Genomic DNA, 18970 nt, shown 5'->3' on the forward strand with positions numbered 1-18970 from the left:
AACCTGTATGTTCTGTTGCCATAGTTTCATTTTGTGTTGTTTGTTTGTTTGTTAGTCTTATTGTTTATGGGCGGTTTAATTTTTTTCTTTAGGTTCTCCCATGCCATCCTCTCTACCCAGCCCATCAGTTACTGACCATTCACACTCGCAACCACCATCACCCAATCTCCATGACAACCAGAGCTCGTTGCTAAGTAGCGCCAGCGCCCATCCAGCGGTCCATGAGTCGGACGAGGACGAGGAAGAGTACACAGCCACGCTGTACTTACCTGTAACGCAGGTCACAGCTCACAGCCACCACGGCCTCGCCTGTAATGGTAAGGCACAACGTCCCTACAATGTTCCCACAACCTTCTCTCCCTTGACTGCACAACGTTCCCACAACCTTCTCTCTTTAGTATATAATGTCCTCAAAATGTCCTGTAATGGTAAGGCACAACGTCCCTACAATGTTCCCACAACCTTCTCTCCCTTGACTGCACAACGTTCCCACAACCTTCTCTCTTTAGTATATAATGTCCTCAAAATGTCCTGTAATGGTAAGGTACAGCGTCCCTACAATGTTCCCACAACCTTCTCTCCCTTGACTGCACAACGTTCCCACAACCTTCTCTCCCTTTACTGCACCACCTTCCCACAACCTTCTCTCTTTAGTATATAATGTTCTCAAAATGTCATGTAATGGTAAGGCACAACGTCCCTACAATGTTCCCACAACCTTCTCTCCCTTGACTGCACAACGTTCCCACAACCTTCTCTCCCTTTACTGCACCACCTTCCCACAACCTTCTCTCTTTAGTATATAATGTTCTCAAAATGTCATGTAATGGTAAGGCACAACGTCCCTACAATGTTCTCACAACATTCTCTATCTGCGCTCTATACTGTTCCCACAATGTGCACAACATCCTCACAATGTTCCCTCTCTTTATTGCACAACATTCCCATGTTTCCTCTCTTTACTGCACAAAGTTCCCTCTCTTTACTGAACAACGTTCCCTCTCTTTACTGAACAACGTTCCCTCTCTTTACTGAACAACGTTCCCTCTCTTTACTGAACAAAGTTCCCTCTCTTTACTGAACAACGTTCCCTCTCTTTACTGCACAACATTCCCTCTCTTTACTGCACAACATTCCCTCAACGTTCCCTCTCTTTACTGCACAACGTTCCCTCTCTTTACTGCACAACGTTCCCTCTCTTTACTGCACAACATTCCCTCTCTTTACTGCACAACATTCCCTCTCTTTACTGCACAACGTTCCCGCTCTTTACTGCACAACATTCCCTCTCTTTACTGCACAACGTTCCCTCTCTTTACTGCACAACATTCCCTCAACGTTCCCTCTCTTTACTGCACAACGTTCCCGCTCTTTACTGCACAACGTTCCCTCTCTTTACTGCACAACGTTCCCTCTCTTTACTGCACAACGTTCCCTCTCTTTACTGAACAACGTTCCCTCTCTTTACTGCACAACATTCCCTCTCTTTACTGCACAACGTTCCCTCTCTTTACTGCACAACATTCCCTCTCTTTACTGCACAACGTTCCCTCTCTTTACTGCACAACATTCCCTCTCTTTACTGCACAACATTCCCTCTCTTTACTGCACAACGTTCCCTCTCTTTACTGCACAACATTCCCTCTCTTTACTGCACAACATTCCCATAATGTTCCCTCTCTTTACTGCACAACGTTCCCTCTCTTTACTGCACAACATTCCCTCAACGTTCCCTCTCTTTACTGCACAACATTCCCTCAACGTTCCCTCTCTTTACTGCACAACATTGCCATAACGTTCCCTCTCTTTACTGCACAACATTCCCTCAACGTTCCCTCTCTTTACTGCACAACATTCCATCAACGTTCCCTCTCTTTACTGCACAACGTTCCCTCTCTTTACAGCACAACGTTCCCGCTCTTTACTGCACAACATTCCCATAATGTTCCCTCTCTTTACTGCACAACGTTCCCTCTCTTTACTGCACAACGTTCCCATAATGTTCCCTCTCTTTACTGTATAATGTTCCCTCTCTTTACTGCACAACGTTCCCTCTCTTTACTGCACAACGTTCCCTCTCTTTACTGCACAACGTTCCCTCTCTTTACTGCACAACGTTCCCTCTCTTTACTGCACAACGTTCCCTCTCTTTACTGCAAACGTTCCCTCTCTTTACTGCACAACGTTCCCTCTCTTTACTGCACAACGTTCCCTCTCTTTACTGCACAACGTTCCCTCTCTTTACTGCAAACGATCCCTCTCTTTACTGCACAACATTCCCATAACGTTCCCTCTCTTTACTGCACAACGTTCCCTCTCTTTACTGCAAACAATCCCTCTCTTTACTGCACAACATTCCCATAATGTTCCCTCTCTTTACTGTATAATGTTCCCTCTCTTTAAAGCACAACATTCCCATAACGTTCCCTATCTTTACTGCAAACGATCCCTCTCTTTACTGCACAACATTCCCATAACGTTCCCTCTCTTTACTGCACAACGTTCCCGCTCTTTACTGCACAACATTCCCATAACGTTCCCTCTCTTTACTGCACAACGTTCCCTCTCTTTAAAGCACAACATTCCCTCTCTTTACTGCACAACGTTCCCTCTCTTTACTGAACAACGTTCCCTCTCTTTACTGCACAACGTTCCCTCTCTTTACTGCACAACGTTCCCTCTCTTTACTGCACAACATTCCCATAATGTTCCCTCTCTTTACTGTATAATGTTCCCTCTCTTTAAAGCACAACATTCCCATAACGTTCCCTCTCTTTACTGCAAACGATCCCTCTCTTTACTGCACAACATTCCCATAACGTTCCCTCTCTTTACTGCACAACGTTCCCGCTCTTTACTGCACAACATTCCCATAACGTTCCCTCTCTTTACTGCACAACGTTCCCTCTCTTTACTGCACAACATTCCCATAACGTTCCCTCTCTTTACTGCACAACATTCCCATAATGTTCCCTCTCTTTACTGCACAACATTCCCATAACGTTCCCTCTCTTTACTGCACAACGTTCCCTCTCTTTACTGCACACCATTCCCATAACGTTCCCTCTCTTTACTGCACAACGTTCCCTCTCTTTACTGCACAACATTCCCTCTCTTTACTGCACACCATTCCCATAACGTTCCCTCTCTTTACTGCACAACGTTCCCTCTCTTTACTGCAACCATTCCCATAACGTTCCCTCTCTTTACTGCACAACGTTCCCTCTCTTTACTGCACATCGTTCCCTCTCTTTACTGCACAACATTCCCTCAACGTTCCCTCTCTTTACTGTATAATGTTCTCGCAACATCTTGTAATGGTGAGGCACAGCATTGTTGCTACGTTCTCTCTATTTACTAACACAGCAGTTACTCTCTTTGCTGACAACAGAACGTTTCTCTATTCTCAATGTGTGCTTATGGAAATGCCCGGAACTTCCAGCTGTTTCTAGTTAGTCTGATTGATAGCCAGACAGACTCTTATAGAGAAGTTTAATATAGTTCATTTTCCCATTCTAACTAGTCTATATGTCCTGTTTCCCTGTCATGCGGTTGAAACCTCTGTCTGAACTGTGTGTCTGCTGTTATAGCATTGCTGTCTGTTATGATCATTGTTTGACATGTGTTGTAGATGTAGTCTGGTAATTGCTGACCCAATGCAGTTGGGGTTAAAGTTGAAATGAAGGTTTAAGTGCATCTCAAGTACACAGAGAGGACTAGCTTCTCCTAATGTGACAGTAGAGCCATTCAGAGCAGAGGTCAGTAGCCAGACTGTGGATAGGAGACGGGAGGCTCTGCTAATAGGCCCGTTGGCTGTGACTGCATCTCGTTGTCATAGAGACAGGACTATACTATGACAAGGCACTTCTCACCCCAACATGGCCCAGTTTCGGCCTGCCTCTCTCTCTCTCCCGTTGTCTGAGAGAAAGACTCACGCACATGCACCCAGACACACACACACACAAACAAGCACTGACACTCACAGACAGACAGACAACTCATCCACCCACCCTCACTCACAGTTCCCTGCTTCCTGTCATTCAGTGCTGTTTGGCCTTCATATCCCAAAAGGAATTAGGGCTTCTCTGTGCAGCCTCAGTGCTCCCAGTCTGACTGCATCAGTGTCAGGAAGTGAGAGGGACGGAGAGGAGAGGTCCTAACCTGTAGTGGCTGTCACTACCGGACATCGGGCCTCCGCTGGATCTGCACTGTGAATCTAGAGGAGACTGGACAGAGAATAGAGAGAGACGCTGGGAGGAGTGCTCAATTAAAGCTGTTTATACACTTATGAATGTGCTTAATTAAACAGTTAAAAAACAGTCTTGTTTATAAGCCATTTATAGGCAGAACTTCAAATAGATTTGTACTTATTTTGTCATATTTATCTGTAGAAGAGTCCATTTTGTCATGTTTATCTGTAGAAGAGTCCATTTTGTCATGTTTATCTGTAGAAGAGTCCATTTTGTCATGTTTATCTGTAGAAGAGTCCATTTTGTCATGTTTATCTGTAGAAGAGTCCATTTTGTCATGTTTATCTGTAGAAGAGTCCATTTTGTCATGTTTATCTGTAGAAGAGTCCATTTTGTCATGTTTATCTGTAGAAGAGTCCATTTTGTCATGTTTATCTGTAGAAGAGTCCGTTTTGTCATGTTTATCTGTAGAAGAGTCCATTTTGTCATGTTTATCTGTAGAAGAGTCCATTTTGTCATGTTTATCTGTAGAAGAGTCCATTTTGTCATGTTTATCTTTAGAAGAGTCCATTTTGTCATGTTTATCTGTAGAAGAGTCCATTTTGTCATATTTATCTGTAGAAGAGTCCATTTTGTCATGTTTATCTGTAGAAGAGTCCATTTTGTCATGTTTATCTGTTGAAGAGTCCATTTTGTCATGTTTATCTGTTGAAGAGTCCATTTTGTCATGTTTATCTGTTGAAGAGTCCATTTTGTCATGTTTATCTGTTGAAGAGTCCATTTTGTCATGTTTATCTGTAGAAGAGTCCATTTTGTCATGTTTATCTGTAGAAGAGTCCATTTTGTCATGTTTATCTGTAGAAGAGTCCATTTTGTCATGTTTATCTGTAGAAGAGTCCATTTTGTCATGTTTATCTGTAGAAGAGTCCATTTTGTCATGTTTATCTGTAGAAGAGTCCATTTTGTCATGTTTATCTGTAGAAGAGTCCATTTTGTCATGTTTATCTGTTGAAGAGTCCATTTTGTCATGTTTATCTGTAGAAGAGTCCATTTTGTCATGTTTATCTGTAGAAGAGTCCATTTTGTCATGTTTATCTGTTGAAGAGTCCATTTTGTCATGTTTATCTGTAGAAGAGTCCATTTTGTCATGTTTATCTGTAGAAGAGTCCATTTTGTCATGTTTATCTGTAGAAGAGTCCATTTTGTCATGTTTATCTGTAGAAGAGTCCATTTTGTCATGTTTATCTGTTGAAGAGTCCATTTTGTCATGTTTATCTTTAGAAGAGTCCATTTTGTCATGTTTATCTGATCTAGTCCTGTTCTCATACGTCTTTACTTAACGTCTTTGATGGCTCAGTTTATTGACTTGAGCTATGAGGTTAATTATGAAGCTCCCTCTCATCATAATCCCCAATAGACAGCTGTCCAACACACACACACACACACACACACACACACACACACACACACACACACACACACACACACACACACACACACACAAAGCTAACCACACCATCCCCTCTAAATTCATCGTATGTTAATTACCGACGGAGGAAACTTCATTTCCACACTATATACACAGCCATATCCACGGCCTTCATGACCGTTAAAATCTAATCAGAGCCAGTCGAACATAAGGAAGTGAGATCTTCGATGATCCACGTCCCCTCAGAGCTTCTCCTCTCCCCTCTCGGACCTTTCATATAGAGTGGTTCAACCATCTGATAGTCATCTGAACCTACAGCAGAGTAGCAGAGCAGTCTAGACCCCAACACACACACACACACACACACACACACAATACCCCCAACCCCAGACGCCCAAGCCTTCAGAAGACAACCAGAGACGCCATCCCTGTTCCCCATTGACAGCTAGAGACTGACTGAAAGGCTGAAAGTAAAGCTTCATGAGGGAAAAAAATACTTTGTCGCCACTTTACGTTTTTTAAGTAGGCAATTTTCGTAGGCGCGCGCCTCAATCGATGTCTAAACGGAAGACGTTTTAACGAGACACCATACCTGGGGGGAGAAAGACGCCGTGAGGACTTTTAGCTCTGGGAGCGATCGTCGACAGGGATAATGAGAGAGAGAGAGAGTGGGGAAGAGAAAGATGGAGACAGAGAGAGAGACAGGGAGAGAGACAGAGAGGAAGAGAGACACAGAAAGAGACAGAGAGTTGGTCCCGGTGTCTTCATGTCAATCTTCCATAATCATCTCCTCTTCTCAGTGACTGGGATCACTTAGTAAAGCAAACAGGCTCGCCGGCGCCCAGGTCCAGTCCACTCTGCTCCTCCTCTGAGACCTGGCCTGAAACTGGATGAGCGGAGAGAGGGGGGGAACGAGAGAAGGGGAGGAAATTATAGAGAGACAAAGGCAGAGAGAGTTAGGGTCAGCTTGGAAGACTCTACAATCTCCAGCCACCTATACTAAATACTTGAGCCAGAAATATGTGAGCCAGAAAAGGAGAGATGAAGCATTTGCAGGGAGAGAAAGGGTCAGTCTACAGTCTCAGTCTTCTCATACTGAGAGAAAGGGTCAGTCTACAGTCTCAGTCTTCTCATACTGAGAGAAAGGGTCAGTCTACAGTCTCAGTCCTCTCATACAGAGAGAAATTGTCAGTCTACAGTCTCAGGCTTCTCATACAGAGAGAATGGGTCAGTCTACGGTCTTAGTCTTCTCATACAGAGAGAAAGGGTCAGTCTACAGTCTCAGTCCTCTCATACAGAGAGAAAGGGTCAGTCTACAGTCTTAGTCTTCTCATACAGAGAGAAAGGGTCAGTCTACAGTCTCAGGCCTCTCATACAGAGAGAATGGGTCAGTCTACGGTCTTAGTCTTCTCATACAGAGAGAAAGGGTCAGTCTACAGTCTCAGTCCTCTCATACAGAGAGAAAGGGTCAGTCTACAGTCTCAGGCCTCTCATACAGAGACAAATGGTCAGTCTACAGTCTCAGTCCTCTCATACAGAGAGAAAGGGTCAGTCTGCAGTCTCAGGCCTCTCATACAGAGAGAATGGGTCAGTCTACAGTCTTAGTCTTCTCATACAGAGAGAAAGGGTCAGTCTACAGTCTCAGTCCTCTCATACAGAGAGAAAGGGTCAGTCTACAGTCTTAGTCTTCTCATACAGAGAGAAAGGGTCAGTATACAGTCTCAGGCCTCTCATACAGAGAGAAAGGGTCAGTCTACAGTCTCAGTCCTCTCATACAGAGAGAAAGGGTCAGTCTACAGTCTCAGTCTTCTCATACAGAGAGAAAGGGTCAGTCTATGGTCTTAGTCTTCTCATACAGAGAGAAAGGGTCAGTCTACAGTCTCAGTCCTCTCATACAGAGAGAAAGGGTCCGTCTACAGTCTCAGTCCTCTCATACAGAGAGAAAGGGTCAGTCTACAGTCTCAGTCCTCTCATACAGAGAGAAAGGGTCCGTCTACAGTCTCAGTCCTCTCATACAGAGAGAAAGGGTCAGTCTATGGTCTTAGTCTTCTCATACAGAGAGAAAGGGTCAGTCTACAGTCTCAGTCCTCTCATACAGAGAGAAAGGGTCCGTCTACAGTCTCAGTCCTCTCATACAGAGAGAAAGGGTCCGTCTACAGTCTCAGTCCTCTCATAAAGAGAGAAAGGGTCAGTCTACAGTCTCAGTCTTCTCATACATTGACTGAAAAACCTTGGCCAAGCTATCTTTTGCACAAAAAAATGTGCTCCGTTCACTGTAATTGATCAAAGAATAGATGCTATTTGAGAAACTATTGAGACAAAGCCATTGACAGATGGGCTTGAATAGAAGCACAGGCAGGACAATCAGAGAGAATGGACAGAATGCTGGAGACTCAGAGCCAGCAAAGGGTGAAGGACTACTACGAAAACAGCAAAACAGAGAGCTCTGTGCACGGAGAGCTCTGTGCACAGAGTACTGAGTGTGAATGAATAGAGAGTAAGGGAGCGAGAGAGGGAGGGAGAGAGTTGAGAGAGGGTCAGCGTGAAGACTCCAGTCTCCCATACTGAAGAGAAGGGGGGCGAAAGAACGGATGAAACAGGGTATGAAGGAGGCTTGTGAGGTGCTGGAGAGGAGGGCTGTTTGTGCTAATGGGCAGCCGGAAGGTCACAGTGGGCGACCCATTTACACAGGCCCCGGGTCTCTCCCTCTCCTTCACACCGCTAGCCTCAGTCTTATACAGCACCACAACAACCCTCAAGTGTTCTCGTCTGTGAAGCTGAAGAGGAGAGAATAAGTACTTTTCTGGTGCTTTTCCATCAAGACTTACCCTCACACCAGGGTTATACCAGGGTTTAATGTTACTCATCGTTACTCTTTGTGTATTTATTATTACTTGCATTAATCCCTGTTTTACTTTTCTGTTATTTCGCATTGTTGGGAAGGGCCTGTGAGTAAGCACTTCGCTGTTAGCCTACAGCCGTTGTTTACGAAGCCTGTGACAAGGTGAAGGAAAAGCGCGCAGGTCGTCTTACCTAGAGTGTCTTTTTGTGTGTCAACCTTTCTTTCACAATAGTATGTGCGAGATAGAAGCGTCACGCCTCGCAACGAGGCCAGAGAGCAAAGCGTCAACACGCGGCTTCTCCTCTCTCCTGAGTGAAACCTTTGCTTAGACCAACCTCTCTGTCGCCCGGCACAATGCACTCTATTGACTCGTTTCTTCTTCCCCCTCAACCCCACTTCACCTCTTTTCAGAGCAGGCAGAAAAGAAAGAAGGAAAGATAATGTGATTATCCTTTTTGTCTGGGTTTGACCTCCTCTGACCTTATTGTCGATGACGCGCTGAAGGACTCAGTGGAGATCACCAGTCCACGCTAACGCCTCCTGCAACAGACCGGTACAGGCCCTGACCTTCTCTTCCTCTCTAGCACTCTCTTTTTCTCTCTCTCTCTCTCTCTCTCTCTCTCTCTCTCTCTCTCTCTCTCTCTCTCTCTCTTCACTGTTGATGGCTATTGTCAGATGTCTCTCTCCCTGTCTCTCCCCCCTTCCCTCTCTCTCTCCCTATTTCCCCATCACTGTTGATGGCTATTGTCAGGTGCAGTAGGCATGAAAGTAGCAATTTTACAGCCCAGGATTTCCAATAACATTTACCAGAGGCCCCCAGAACTAACACACGCGTGGCTGGCTGGCTCTGCACCGTACCGCAGAAGACGCTACAGCCTGTCTTGTCTCTCTTTCCTATTCCCTCTCTTTCTGTCCATCTCGGTCTCAGTCTCTCTCTCCTTGTCCGAGGTCTGTCGCTCTTTCCTTCTCTTTCTCCATTTCTCTTTTTCTCTCTCTTTATCTGCCTCTCTCTCTCTCCGTCTTGTGTTAGGAGTGTCAGTCACTCGGAAGATAGGCGAAATAGATTCCATCCCCTCTTGTCTCGGTACGGGGTGTGTAAGGGCAAGGGTGTCTGCTTCAGTGCCTTCTGTAAAGTCAAAAGCCGATAGTAATGAAAAACACGTTGCGGTGTCTGTCTGTCTGCCTGTCTGTCTGCCCGTCTGTCTGTCTGTCTGCCTGCCTGGCTGGCTGCCTGCCTGTCTGTCTGTCTGCCTGCCTGGCTTCCCCAAGTCAAAGGACCCCTCCATGTGAAATGGCACACAGAGTAGAAGGTCAAACATTGACTGTGCAGGCTCATGTCACCAAAATAGATGCCTTAGTCACACAATACCTGAGGAGAGGTGTGTGGTGTGTGGTGTGTGTGTGCATGAATATTCACGATAAGGTTTCTTACATTCATTATAGCTCAGTGTTACAACCTTTCCATGGTTGTTCTGTTTATACACGGCAGCCGCTGTGATTCATGTGTTTGTGGGAGTTTTCAGTGTCAGTAGCTTCAAGTGGAGATCTGTGCATGTTTCCTTGGAAGCATTTTACAGTCATAACCCTGTTGTTTGGGCCTGGCAGAGCGGCAAAGGAACATCTATTTTCTATGTAACAGTCATGGACGCCTCCACACACACACACACACACACACACACGCACACCTCTCCCCCGTCCCTGCACAGTGTGAATGTAAATCCAAATAGAGGGTCAAACAGAGCAGTGCCCAACAACAGTACACTGTCTACTGGGCACCACTTCAGTGGGTCCTCGTCCTGTGATGTTAGCTCTCCGTGCTGGACGCCTGTGTGAACTGTGATATGCCGCTGAATCTCTATCCTCGCTGTGGATTGCGCCCGTTCAGTGCTCATGAGAAATGCAGTAGTTTGAGATTGTCTGACCGTGTTTTTTTTTTTTAGTACGTCTCAGCATGCTAGCAGATACCCATAGACTTCCAGTCATTGCGCTAATGCTAGTTAGCATTGGCTGGCAAAGCTACCTCTAACGTCCGTCATACTGGACACCGAGACATAAAAATGGTATCAACAAGTTGATCTGACTCGGGAAGTAGATCATCAGGAAGTATGCCTTTAGTCTACCAGACGTAACCATAGGCGAAAGCAATTTGCTTGTATGAACCAGGAATATTGCTGTTTGTTCGTTTGGGCATAGTGATGTTGACAGTGAATATCATTGAAGGGAATCCCATTTCATGGTCTGTGTCTTCGTAGCTGAGGTTATTTGGAATCCCGCTCTCGTGACTTAGAAGCTCAAATGTCACCCTTGGACCTCGAGGATGTCCTCTCGGTCTAATGGTTGAGACCCAAATCCCACCGGTCACGCCTACTTCCTCTCTGTCAGTGGGTAAACCAGGCTATTACACGGCGATCGAGTCGTACACTGTATAAATGTTACATGAACGCACAACGCAATTACCACAGAACAAGATATTCCATTTTCCCAGTGACACTTCACTTAATCATTCCGCCATACATTGGACTGGAAGGTACAACCTCACACTTAAAAGCCTCAACTCTCCCTTCCAACATGTTATGTCTGGGAAATTCGTCATTTAAGAAAGATGACTCTCCTTCACCTGCCCCCCTTTAAAGCAATTACACAGTTTCTCTTTCCCTCCATCTCTCCATCCCTCCAGTAGATAGATCAGTCACCCAGGCAGAATTAATGATTCAATATGACTCCCAAAATGGCACCCTATGCAGCGCACTATTTTCTGACTAGGGCCCGTAGGGCTCCGGTCAACAGTAGTGCACTACATAGGGAATAGGGTGTGTCACTTGTGACGCCGCCTCAGTCTTCCTCGTCTAAACATCCGAGCTAGCCGTTTAGTACCCGCTCATGTCTCACGTCTCCCTTCCACCGTTTGAGAAGTGACATTTCATCGACCGCAAGTGTTTCTTCTCCTTCTTCTCCTTCTTCTTCTCCTCCTGCTTCTCTTCTCTCCCTCTACGGTGGTCCACAAGGTTTGACGCTCCATTGATCCCACTCTAATGATTTCCCCTCTGAGTTGGTCAATATTTAAGCAGCACTTTGTACCCAGAGTAAAATCATAGACACCTGGGCTGATAAATGTCATAACCCGTTGATATTTATCTTTCATAAATAGCAGCGCGGTGCGACCGGGGCGGCGTGTTTGAAGAGCCGGAGGGCTGGAGACGGAGTCAGATATGAGATATGACCAGGTGATTCCTTTCATCTGGTCAGGGTGGAATGACAGCAGGGGAGACTACAGGGATTGTTTTTTTTCACCTTTATTTAACCAGGTAGGCCAGTTGAGAACAAGTTCTCATTTACAACTGCGACCTGGCCAAGATAAAGCAAAGCAGTGCGACACAAACAACAACACAGAGTTACACATGGACTAAAACAAACATACAGTCAATAACACAACAGAAAAATATACAGTGTGTGCAAATGTAGTAAGATAAGGGAGGTAAGGTAATAAATAGGCCGTGGTGGAGAAATAATTACAATTTAGCATTAACACTGGAGTGGGGGGATAAAGGCTTTGTCCAGTGGGAGAGTCCTATGGGGCCATGAGTTTTGTTCTGGTCTGGAAAGCCTCCTGGCTCTATACCATACTACTGGTAGATGGATAGTTTGATATTGTATGGGATTGGTAAGCCTTTGATTCTTGTAACTGGGCCAAATCTCGCCTAACTAATGTAACCTAGTTGCACCTAGTCAAGTCCTGATATCCACCTGCCTCTGGGAATGTGTGTGGGGAATGTGTGTGTGTGTTGCCTGTGAGGGTACAGAAGGACACACAAGCTGTGTGGAAATTGAATGGAACGACACCAGATTGACCTTGACAGGCCTTCTCTTGGAGAAATGACGAGCAAACACTCCCTCTTACCGACACACCGACACACACCTGTCATCCTCCGTCCTACACAAAGCCTGCCTCTGCTCTCTACAAAATAAGCGTTGTTCTCCATTTGGTGTGGGTCGGCGGGCAGAGAGGACGCCTCGTCTTGTCGACGCCCAACAAAGAGCTCTCCGCCTGGGTGACAGTCGCTAAAGGTTAGACCTGTTGTCTGGAGGAGATGGAAGTGAAATTAGCTTCACGCACCACAACACAGGCCCAAGGCCCCGCTCACGCCTGCTTCTGGCTGCTGTGTGGTCCGTCTCCAACCCCTTGCGTTCCTCCTCTCTCGTCTCCTTTCTCTCCATTCTTTCTCTCTGTCGCTTTCTTATACAGCACCTGCTCACCTTCTTACACGCTCAAAAACTCTCTCTCCCTTTCACATGCTCACTCAAAACCTCTCCATCGGTCTCTCCATCCCTCCCTCTCATCGCCTTCTTCGCCACCCAACCCCACAGCCGGCGCCTTGGCGCGGACAACAAAGCTCGCAGCAATGCATGATGGGATTGGGATGACAGTGTGAAAGCTTTCCAAGAGGAGCTGTGGACAGGACCCAATGATGGGATCACTCAGGGTCTGGTCTGGCCAGGGCAATCTGGTCTGTGTTTAAAGTTGATCTCCCTCCCTCTTTCTCTCTCTCTCTCTCCATCCATCCATCTGTCCAGCTAGCCAACCAGCCAGCTAAACAATGACCAGATTTCTTGTCCCTGACCGCTCTAGAATCCTCCGTTCAGACTGATTGTTCCACTTAGATTTAGTTGGCTGAATATTACAATAACACTGTTTCTGAAGAACAACATTCATTCAGAAAAAGATATACATAGAAAGTCATACTGTGTATAATCCTGACTCCGAGATAACAGCCTGTAAGTGATGTTCTTCAGAGTCTGGACCAGTGAAGTGATGTTCTTCAGAGTCTGGACCAGTGAAGTGATGTTCTTCAGAGTCTGGACCAGTGAAGTGATGTTCTTCAGAGTCTGGACCAGTGAAGTGATGTTCATCAGGGTCTGGACCAGTGAAGTGATGTTCTTCAGGGTCTGGACCAGTGAAGTGATGTTCTCCAGAGTCTGGGCCAGTGAAGTGATGTTCTTCAGAGTCTGGACCAGTGAAATGATGTTCTTCAGAATCTGATGTTCTTCAAGGTCTGGACCAGTGAAGTGATGTTCTTCAGAGTCTGGACCAGTGGAGTGATGTTCTTCAGAGTCTGGACCAGTGAATTGATGTTCTTCAGAGTCTGGACCAGTGAAGTGATGTTCTTCAGGGTCTGGACCAGTGAAGTGATGTTCTTCAGAGTCTGGACCAGTTAAGTGATGTTCTTCAGGGTCTGGACCAGTGAAGTGATGTTCTTCAGAGTCTGGACCAGTGAAGTGATGTTCTTCAGGGTCTGGACCAGTGAAGTGATGTTCTTCGGAGTCTGGACCAGTTAAGTGATGTTCTTCAGAGTCTGGACCAGTTAAGTGATGTTCTTCAGGGTCTGGACCAGTGAAGTGATGTTCTTCAGAGTCTGGACCAGTGAAGTGATGTTCTTCAGGGTCTGGACCAGTGAAGTGATGTTCTTCAGAGTCTGGACCAGTTAAGTGATGTTCTTCAGAGTCTGGACCAGTTAAGTGATGTTCTTCAGGGTCTGGACCAGTGAAGTGATGTTCTTCAGAGTCTGGACCAGTTAAGTGATGTTCTTCAGGGTCTGGACCAGTGAAGTGATGTTCTTCAGAGTCTGGACCAGTTAAGTGATGTTCTTCAGGGTCTGGACCAGTGAAGTGATGTTCTTCAGAGTCTGGACCAGTTAAGTGATGTTCTTCAGGGTCTGGACCAGTGAAGTGATGTTCTTCAGAGTCTGGACCAGTGAAGTGATGTTCTCCAGAGTCTGGACCAGTGAAGTGATGTTCTTCAGGGTCTGGACCAGTGAAGTGATGTTCATCAGGGTCTGGACCAGTGAAGTGATGTTCTTCAGGGTCTGGACCAGTGAAGTGATGTTCTTCAGAGTCTGGACCAGTGAAGTGATGTTCTTCAGGGTCTGGACCAGTTAAGTGATGTTCTTCAGAGTCTGGGCCAGTGAAGTGATGTTCTTCAGGGTCTGGACCAGTTAAGTGCCATTGGACAAACTGACACATCTACCAAATGACACATGTCTGGTAACGTCAGGATGGATTGAAAAGTCTATTGAAAGAAAATAAAGGGAACCAGTTATATCTATTCTCCATCAATCGATGCACTTTCATGGTGATGTCGTTATTTGTTTGCATGTCATGTCCTTATTGAAGATATCAGAAGAGACATGGTGCAGGTCCATCTCACTAGTAGGTCTCTCTGGCTGATGGTCCGTCAGATATACAGTTGAAGTCGGAAGTTTACATACACCTTAGCCAAATACATTTAAACTCAGTTTTTCACAATTCCTTGACATTTAATCCTAGTAAACATTCCCTGTCTTAGGTCAGTTAGGATCACCACTTTATTTTAAGAATGTGAAATGTCAGAATAATAGTAGAGAGAGTGATTTATTTCAGCTTTTATTTCTTTCATCACATTCCCAGTGGGTCAGAAGTTTACATACACTCAATTAGTATTTGGTAGCATTGCCTTTAAATTGCTTAACTTGGGTCAAACGTTTTGGGTAGCCTTCCACAAGTATCCCACAATAAGTTGGGTGAATTTTGGCCCATTCCTCCAGACAGAGCTGGTGTAACCAAGTCAGGTTTGTAGGCCTCCTTGCGCACACACGCCTTTTCAGTTCTGCCCACACATTTTCAATGGGATTGAGGTCAGGGCTTTGTGATGGCCACTGCAATACCTTGACTTTGTTGTCCTTAAGCCATTTTGCCACAACTTTGGAAGTATGCTTGGGGTCATTGTCTATTTGGAAGACCATTTGCAACCAAGCTTTAACTTCCTGACTGATGTATTGAGATGTTGCTGCAATATATCCACATAATTTTCCTTTGTCACGATGCCATCTATTTTGTGAAGTGCACCAGTCCCTCCTGCAGCAAAGCACCCCCACAACATGATAATGCCACCCCCGTGCTTCATGGTTGGGATGGTGTTCTTCAGCTTGCAAGCCTCCCCCTTTTTCCTCCAAACATAACGATGGTCATTATGGCCAAACAGTTCTATTTTTGTTTCATCAGACCAGAGGACATTTCTCAAAAAAGTACAGTCTTTGTCCCCATGTGCAGTTGCAAACCGTAGTCTGGCTTTTTTATGGCGGTTTTGGAGCAGTGGCTTCTTCCTTGCTGAGTGGCCTTTCAGGTTATGTCAGTATAGGACTTGTTTTACTGTGGATATAGATACTTTTGTACCTGTTTCCTCCAGCATCTTCACAGGGTCCTTTGCTGTTGTTCTGGGATTGATTTGCACTTTTCGCACCAAAGTACGTTCACCTCTAGGAGACAGACCGCTTCCTGAGCGAGACCGCTTCCTATGATGGCTGTGTGGTCCCATGGTGTTTATACTTGCGTACTATTGTTTGTACAGATGAACGTGGTACCTTCAGGCGTTTGGAAATTGCCAAGGATGAACCAGACTTGTGGAGGTCTACAATTTTTTTTCTTAGTTCTTGGTTGATTTCTTTTGATTTTTCCCAAGCAAAGAGGCACTGCGTTTGAAGGTAGGCCTTGAATACATCCACAGGTTCACCTCCAATTGATGTCAATTAGCCTATCAGAAGCTTCTAAAGCCATGACATCATATTCTGGAATTTTCCAAGCTGTTTAAAGGCACAGTCAACTTAGTGTATGTAAACTTCTGACTTACTGGAATTGTGATGCAGTGAAATAATCTGTCTGAAAACAATTGTTGGAAAAATTACTTGTGTCATGCACAAAGTAGATGTCCTAACCGACTTGCCAAAACTATAGTTTAACAAGAAATTTGTGGAGTGGTTGAAAAACGAGTTTTAATGACTCCAACCTAAGTGTATGTAAACTTCCAACTTCAACTGTATATCTCCCCTTCTCACTCTTCCTCGCTGCTTTCAATTCCACCCCATCTCAATGCCCTCTCTTTCTCACTCTCTCTCTCTCGTTCTCTATGTATCACTCTCTCTCTCTCTTTAATCTTACTGTTGATAAAGAGAGAGGTAGAAGTATCACAAGGTGAAACATGACAGCTCGCTGGCGTTGTTGACAAACAACCTTTCCGGAAAATGCTCGTCAAACCCTCAGAATGACGGCCCGTCGCTTTCAACGACTCGCCGCCTGTTTGAAATGTCAGTTTATCATCTCGAATCGACGTCAGGCGCCGCACGCTTGACGTTCGCCGGGGATATTGGGTAAAGGATCGAGGAGGGAGATGCCAGTTATCATAAAGGCAGAAGTGAAAGCACACACACACACACACACGGTTGCACACACACACAGACTGACTGACATCTCTGAACTCCCGATCTGATTTCTTCATTTAAAGAAGTGATGTTTTTATAAACGCCACCTGAGAGGGCCTTGAGTGAGTTGTAAACAATTTGGCACCAAACTCATTTTGGCGCTTGGCTTTTCCAGCTTCTCATTGTAGAAGAACTGTTTAATATGCCTGATGCTTGACAGCGACACTGACAGGATTTAAACCTGAATAGGCTTCAGCTGACAGCTCTGTGTGTGTGTGTGTGTGTGTGTGTGTGTGTGTGTGTGTGTGTGTTTTACTTTACATCCGTCAATCAGTCAGTGATAAATCGACACAACGCCAGCGGCAGACCCATAATGCTGTCTGTTTCAGATGAGGATGACTTCGGAGGGTTTGGTGTGGTGGTGATTGGTATGGGACAGTGTTTATCAGACAGACAGAGGACATATGGTAGCTGTTGTTGCAGAGAGGGGGAACGCGTGTAAACACTGCGCTGCTCTTTCGGGATTTTTGTTTTGGTTCAGCGGTGCGGAGACTGATGTCTTCCATATGACACACTGAGGGACTGCGATCCCACTCTATCTCATGATACTCTGTCGTGTGTGTGTGTGTGACCTAGGATTTAGTTCCCTTTCCCTCCATTTCTTCAAACTAAATCTACCAGCATTGAGTGAGTGGTGTTTTAAATGTTACTACTGTTTTCAAAGGCAGTTATATTTCCTGTATCTGTCCGCCACAGTAACAGCCAAATAAAGTGGAGGTGAAGGGAATTATAGTCTTCTACCCTTCACAGTGGGTTTTTAACCATTTCTACTCCTCTTACTCACCTTTAGTTCATCCTTAACCCTTCCCCTCCCACTGGCACACGAGGGGGGGGGGGGTCTCCTGATCCTCATCTCTCTGTCTCTCTCTCTCTCTGTCTGTCTGTCTGTCTGTCTGTCTCTCTCTCCTCCCTTTCAATTCAATTCAAATGGTTTTATTGGCATGGGAAACATATGTTTCTCTTTCTCTAACTCTCCCTCCCCTCTTTCTTTCTTTTTTCTCTCTCCCTCCCTCCTTTCTCGCTCTCTCTCATTTCAAAAGGTCACTGTATCTTCCCACAGCCATCAACCTCATCATTAAACACTGACATGGCCCTGAAGAAAAGAGTATAACAAAACAAGGTGGTTTAGATTATGAAAGCAGATAAGCAACTCAATCTCCCCTAGCCTTCATGAACCAGCCAGGCGAAGGATGTCACCACACACACACACACACACACACACACACACACACACACACACACACACACACACACACACACACACACACACACACACACACACACCACACACACACAGAGAGAGACGCAGCAATGGCTATCACTCTCACCATTAGGAGATGAACAGACCTGGGCTGTAATTTAGCTCCTGCCAACAAATCCTAATCAGATAGGCTTCTCAAAGTGTAGACACTAACCTAACAGCAGCGCATGTGTGTGACAGGGTGGAGACCCCCTGATGAACGACAGGCAGCAGTCCATCAGTCAGGGTTGGGTTTCAAAGGAAAGCCTCTCGTAAAGCCTGCATCTGTCTCCTCACATCTCATCCATCTCTCACACACACACACACACACACACACACACACACACACACACACACACTGTTCCACTCACTCCCCCCCAGCCCAAGTCACGAATCAGCTTACACCTTGGCCCCTCTCCTGGCCCTTCCCTTCCCACCCCATCCTTCACTCTTCATGGGCCCTCTCTCAACTTCCCTCTGCCCCTCTCAAGCCACCAGGCTTGGGCATACACTGTGAAGGTTGAGGGGGTGGAGGCCTGGATCTCTGGATCCTGTCTGGCCTGCCTTGCTGGGGGGTTAGACAGTTTAGTCTACAGGGGTCAGTCAGAGTACTGTGTGTCTAGTAAAGGTCATCTAGCCAGGTTAACTGGGCTACGCTTGGTGCCATATGTCATGTTAATGGTCTGTGTTTAAGAGCCAGTGAAAGGCAAGTGGATGGGAAGCCCTGTAGTGAGACGGATGCTCTCGGCTTCACTGGGGAACTGAACTCATGTCAAAAACATATGGCGCTGAAATGGATACATATTCAGCTTCGTATAATGTGTGCTGTCGAGCGGTGTGAAGGAGCAGCTTTGTTTTTCTGTGTGTGTGTGGTGGGACGGTTGGGACGGGACGGGGGACAGGGGGTGGTGTGTATGTGTTCCCCTGTGTGTCTACTTATATACCTTCCTCCATTTCTTTGACTGTCTTTAAATATTGCCT

At 45.7% G+C, this 18970-nt stretch overlaps 1 protein-coding gene across 3 annotated transcripts in view; it reads left to right on the forward strand.

The window, feature by feature from the left end:
* LOC139374734 (teneurin-3) overlaps positions 1 to 18970 on the forward strand; it is a 320057-nt gene that overhangs the window by 154428 nt on the left and 146659 nt on the right. Inside the window, exon 3 of one of the 3 annotated variants that reach the window (XM_071115855.1) lies at positions 93 to 317. The exons of the other annotated variants lie outside the window; for them this stretch is intronic. Coding sequence (XP_070971956.1) covers positions 93 to 317 — 225 coding nt within the window. The remainder of the gene's footprint in view (positions 1 to 92; positions 318 to 18970) is intronic. 3 annotated transcript variants of the gene reach the window in all.

The sequence above is a fragment of the Oncorhynchus clarkii genome, chromosome 19, assembly GCF_045791955.1.
Source record: "Oncorhynchus clarkii lewisi isolate Uvic-CL-2024 chromosome 19, UVic_Ocla_1.0, whole genome shotgun sequence".
Lineage (NCBI taxonomy): Eukaryota > Metazoa > Chordata > Actinopteri > Salmoniformes > Salmonidae > Oncorhynchus > Oncorhynchus clarkii.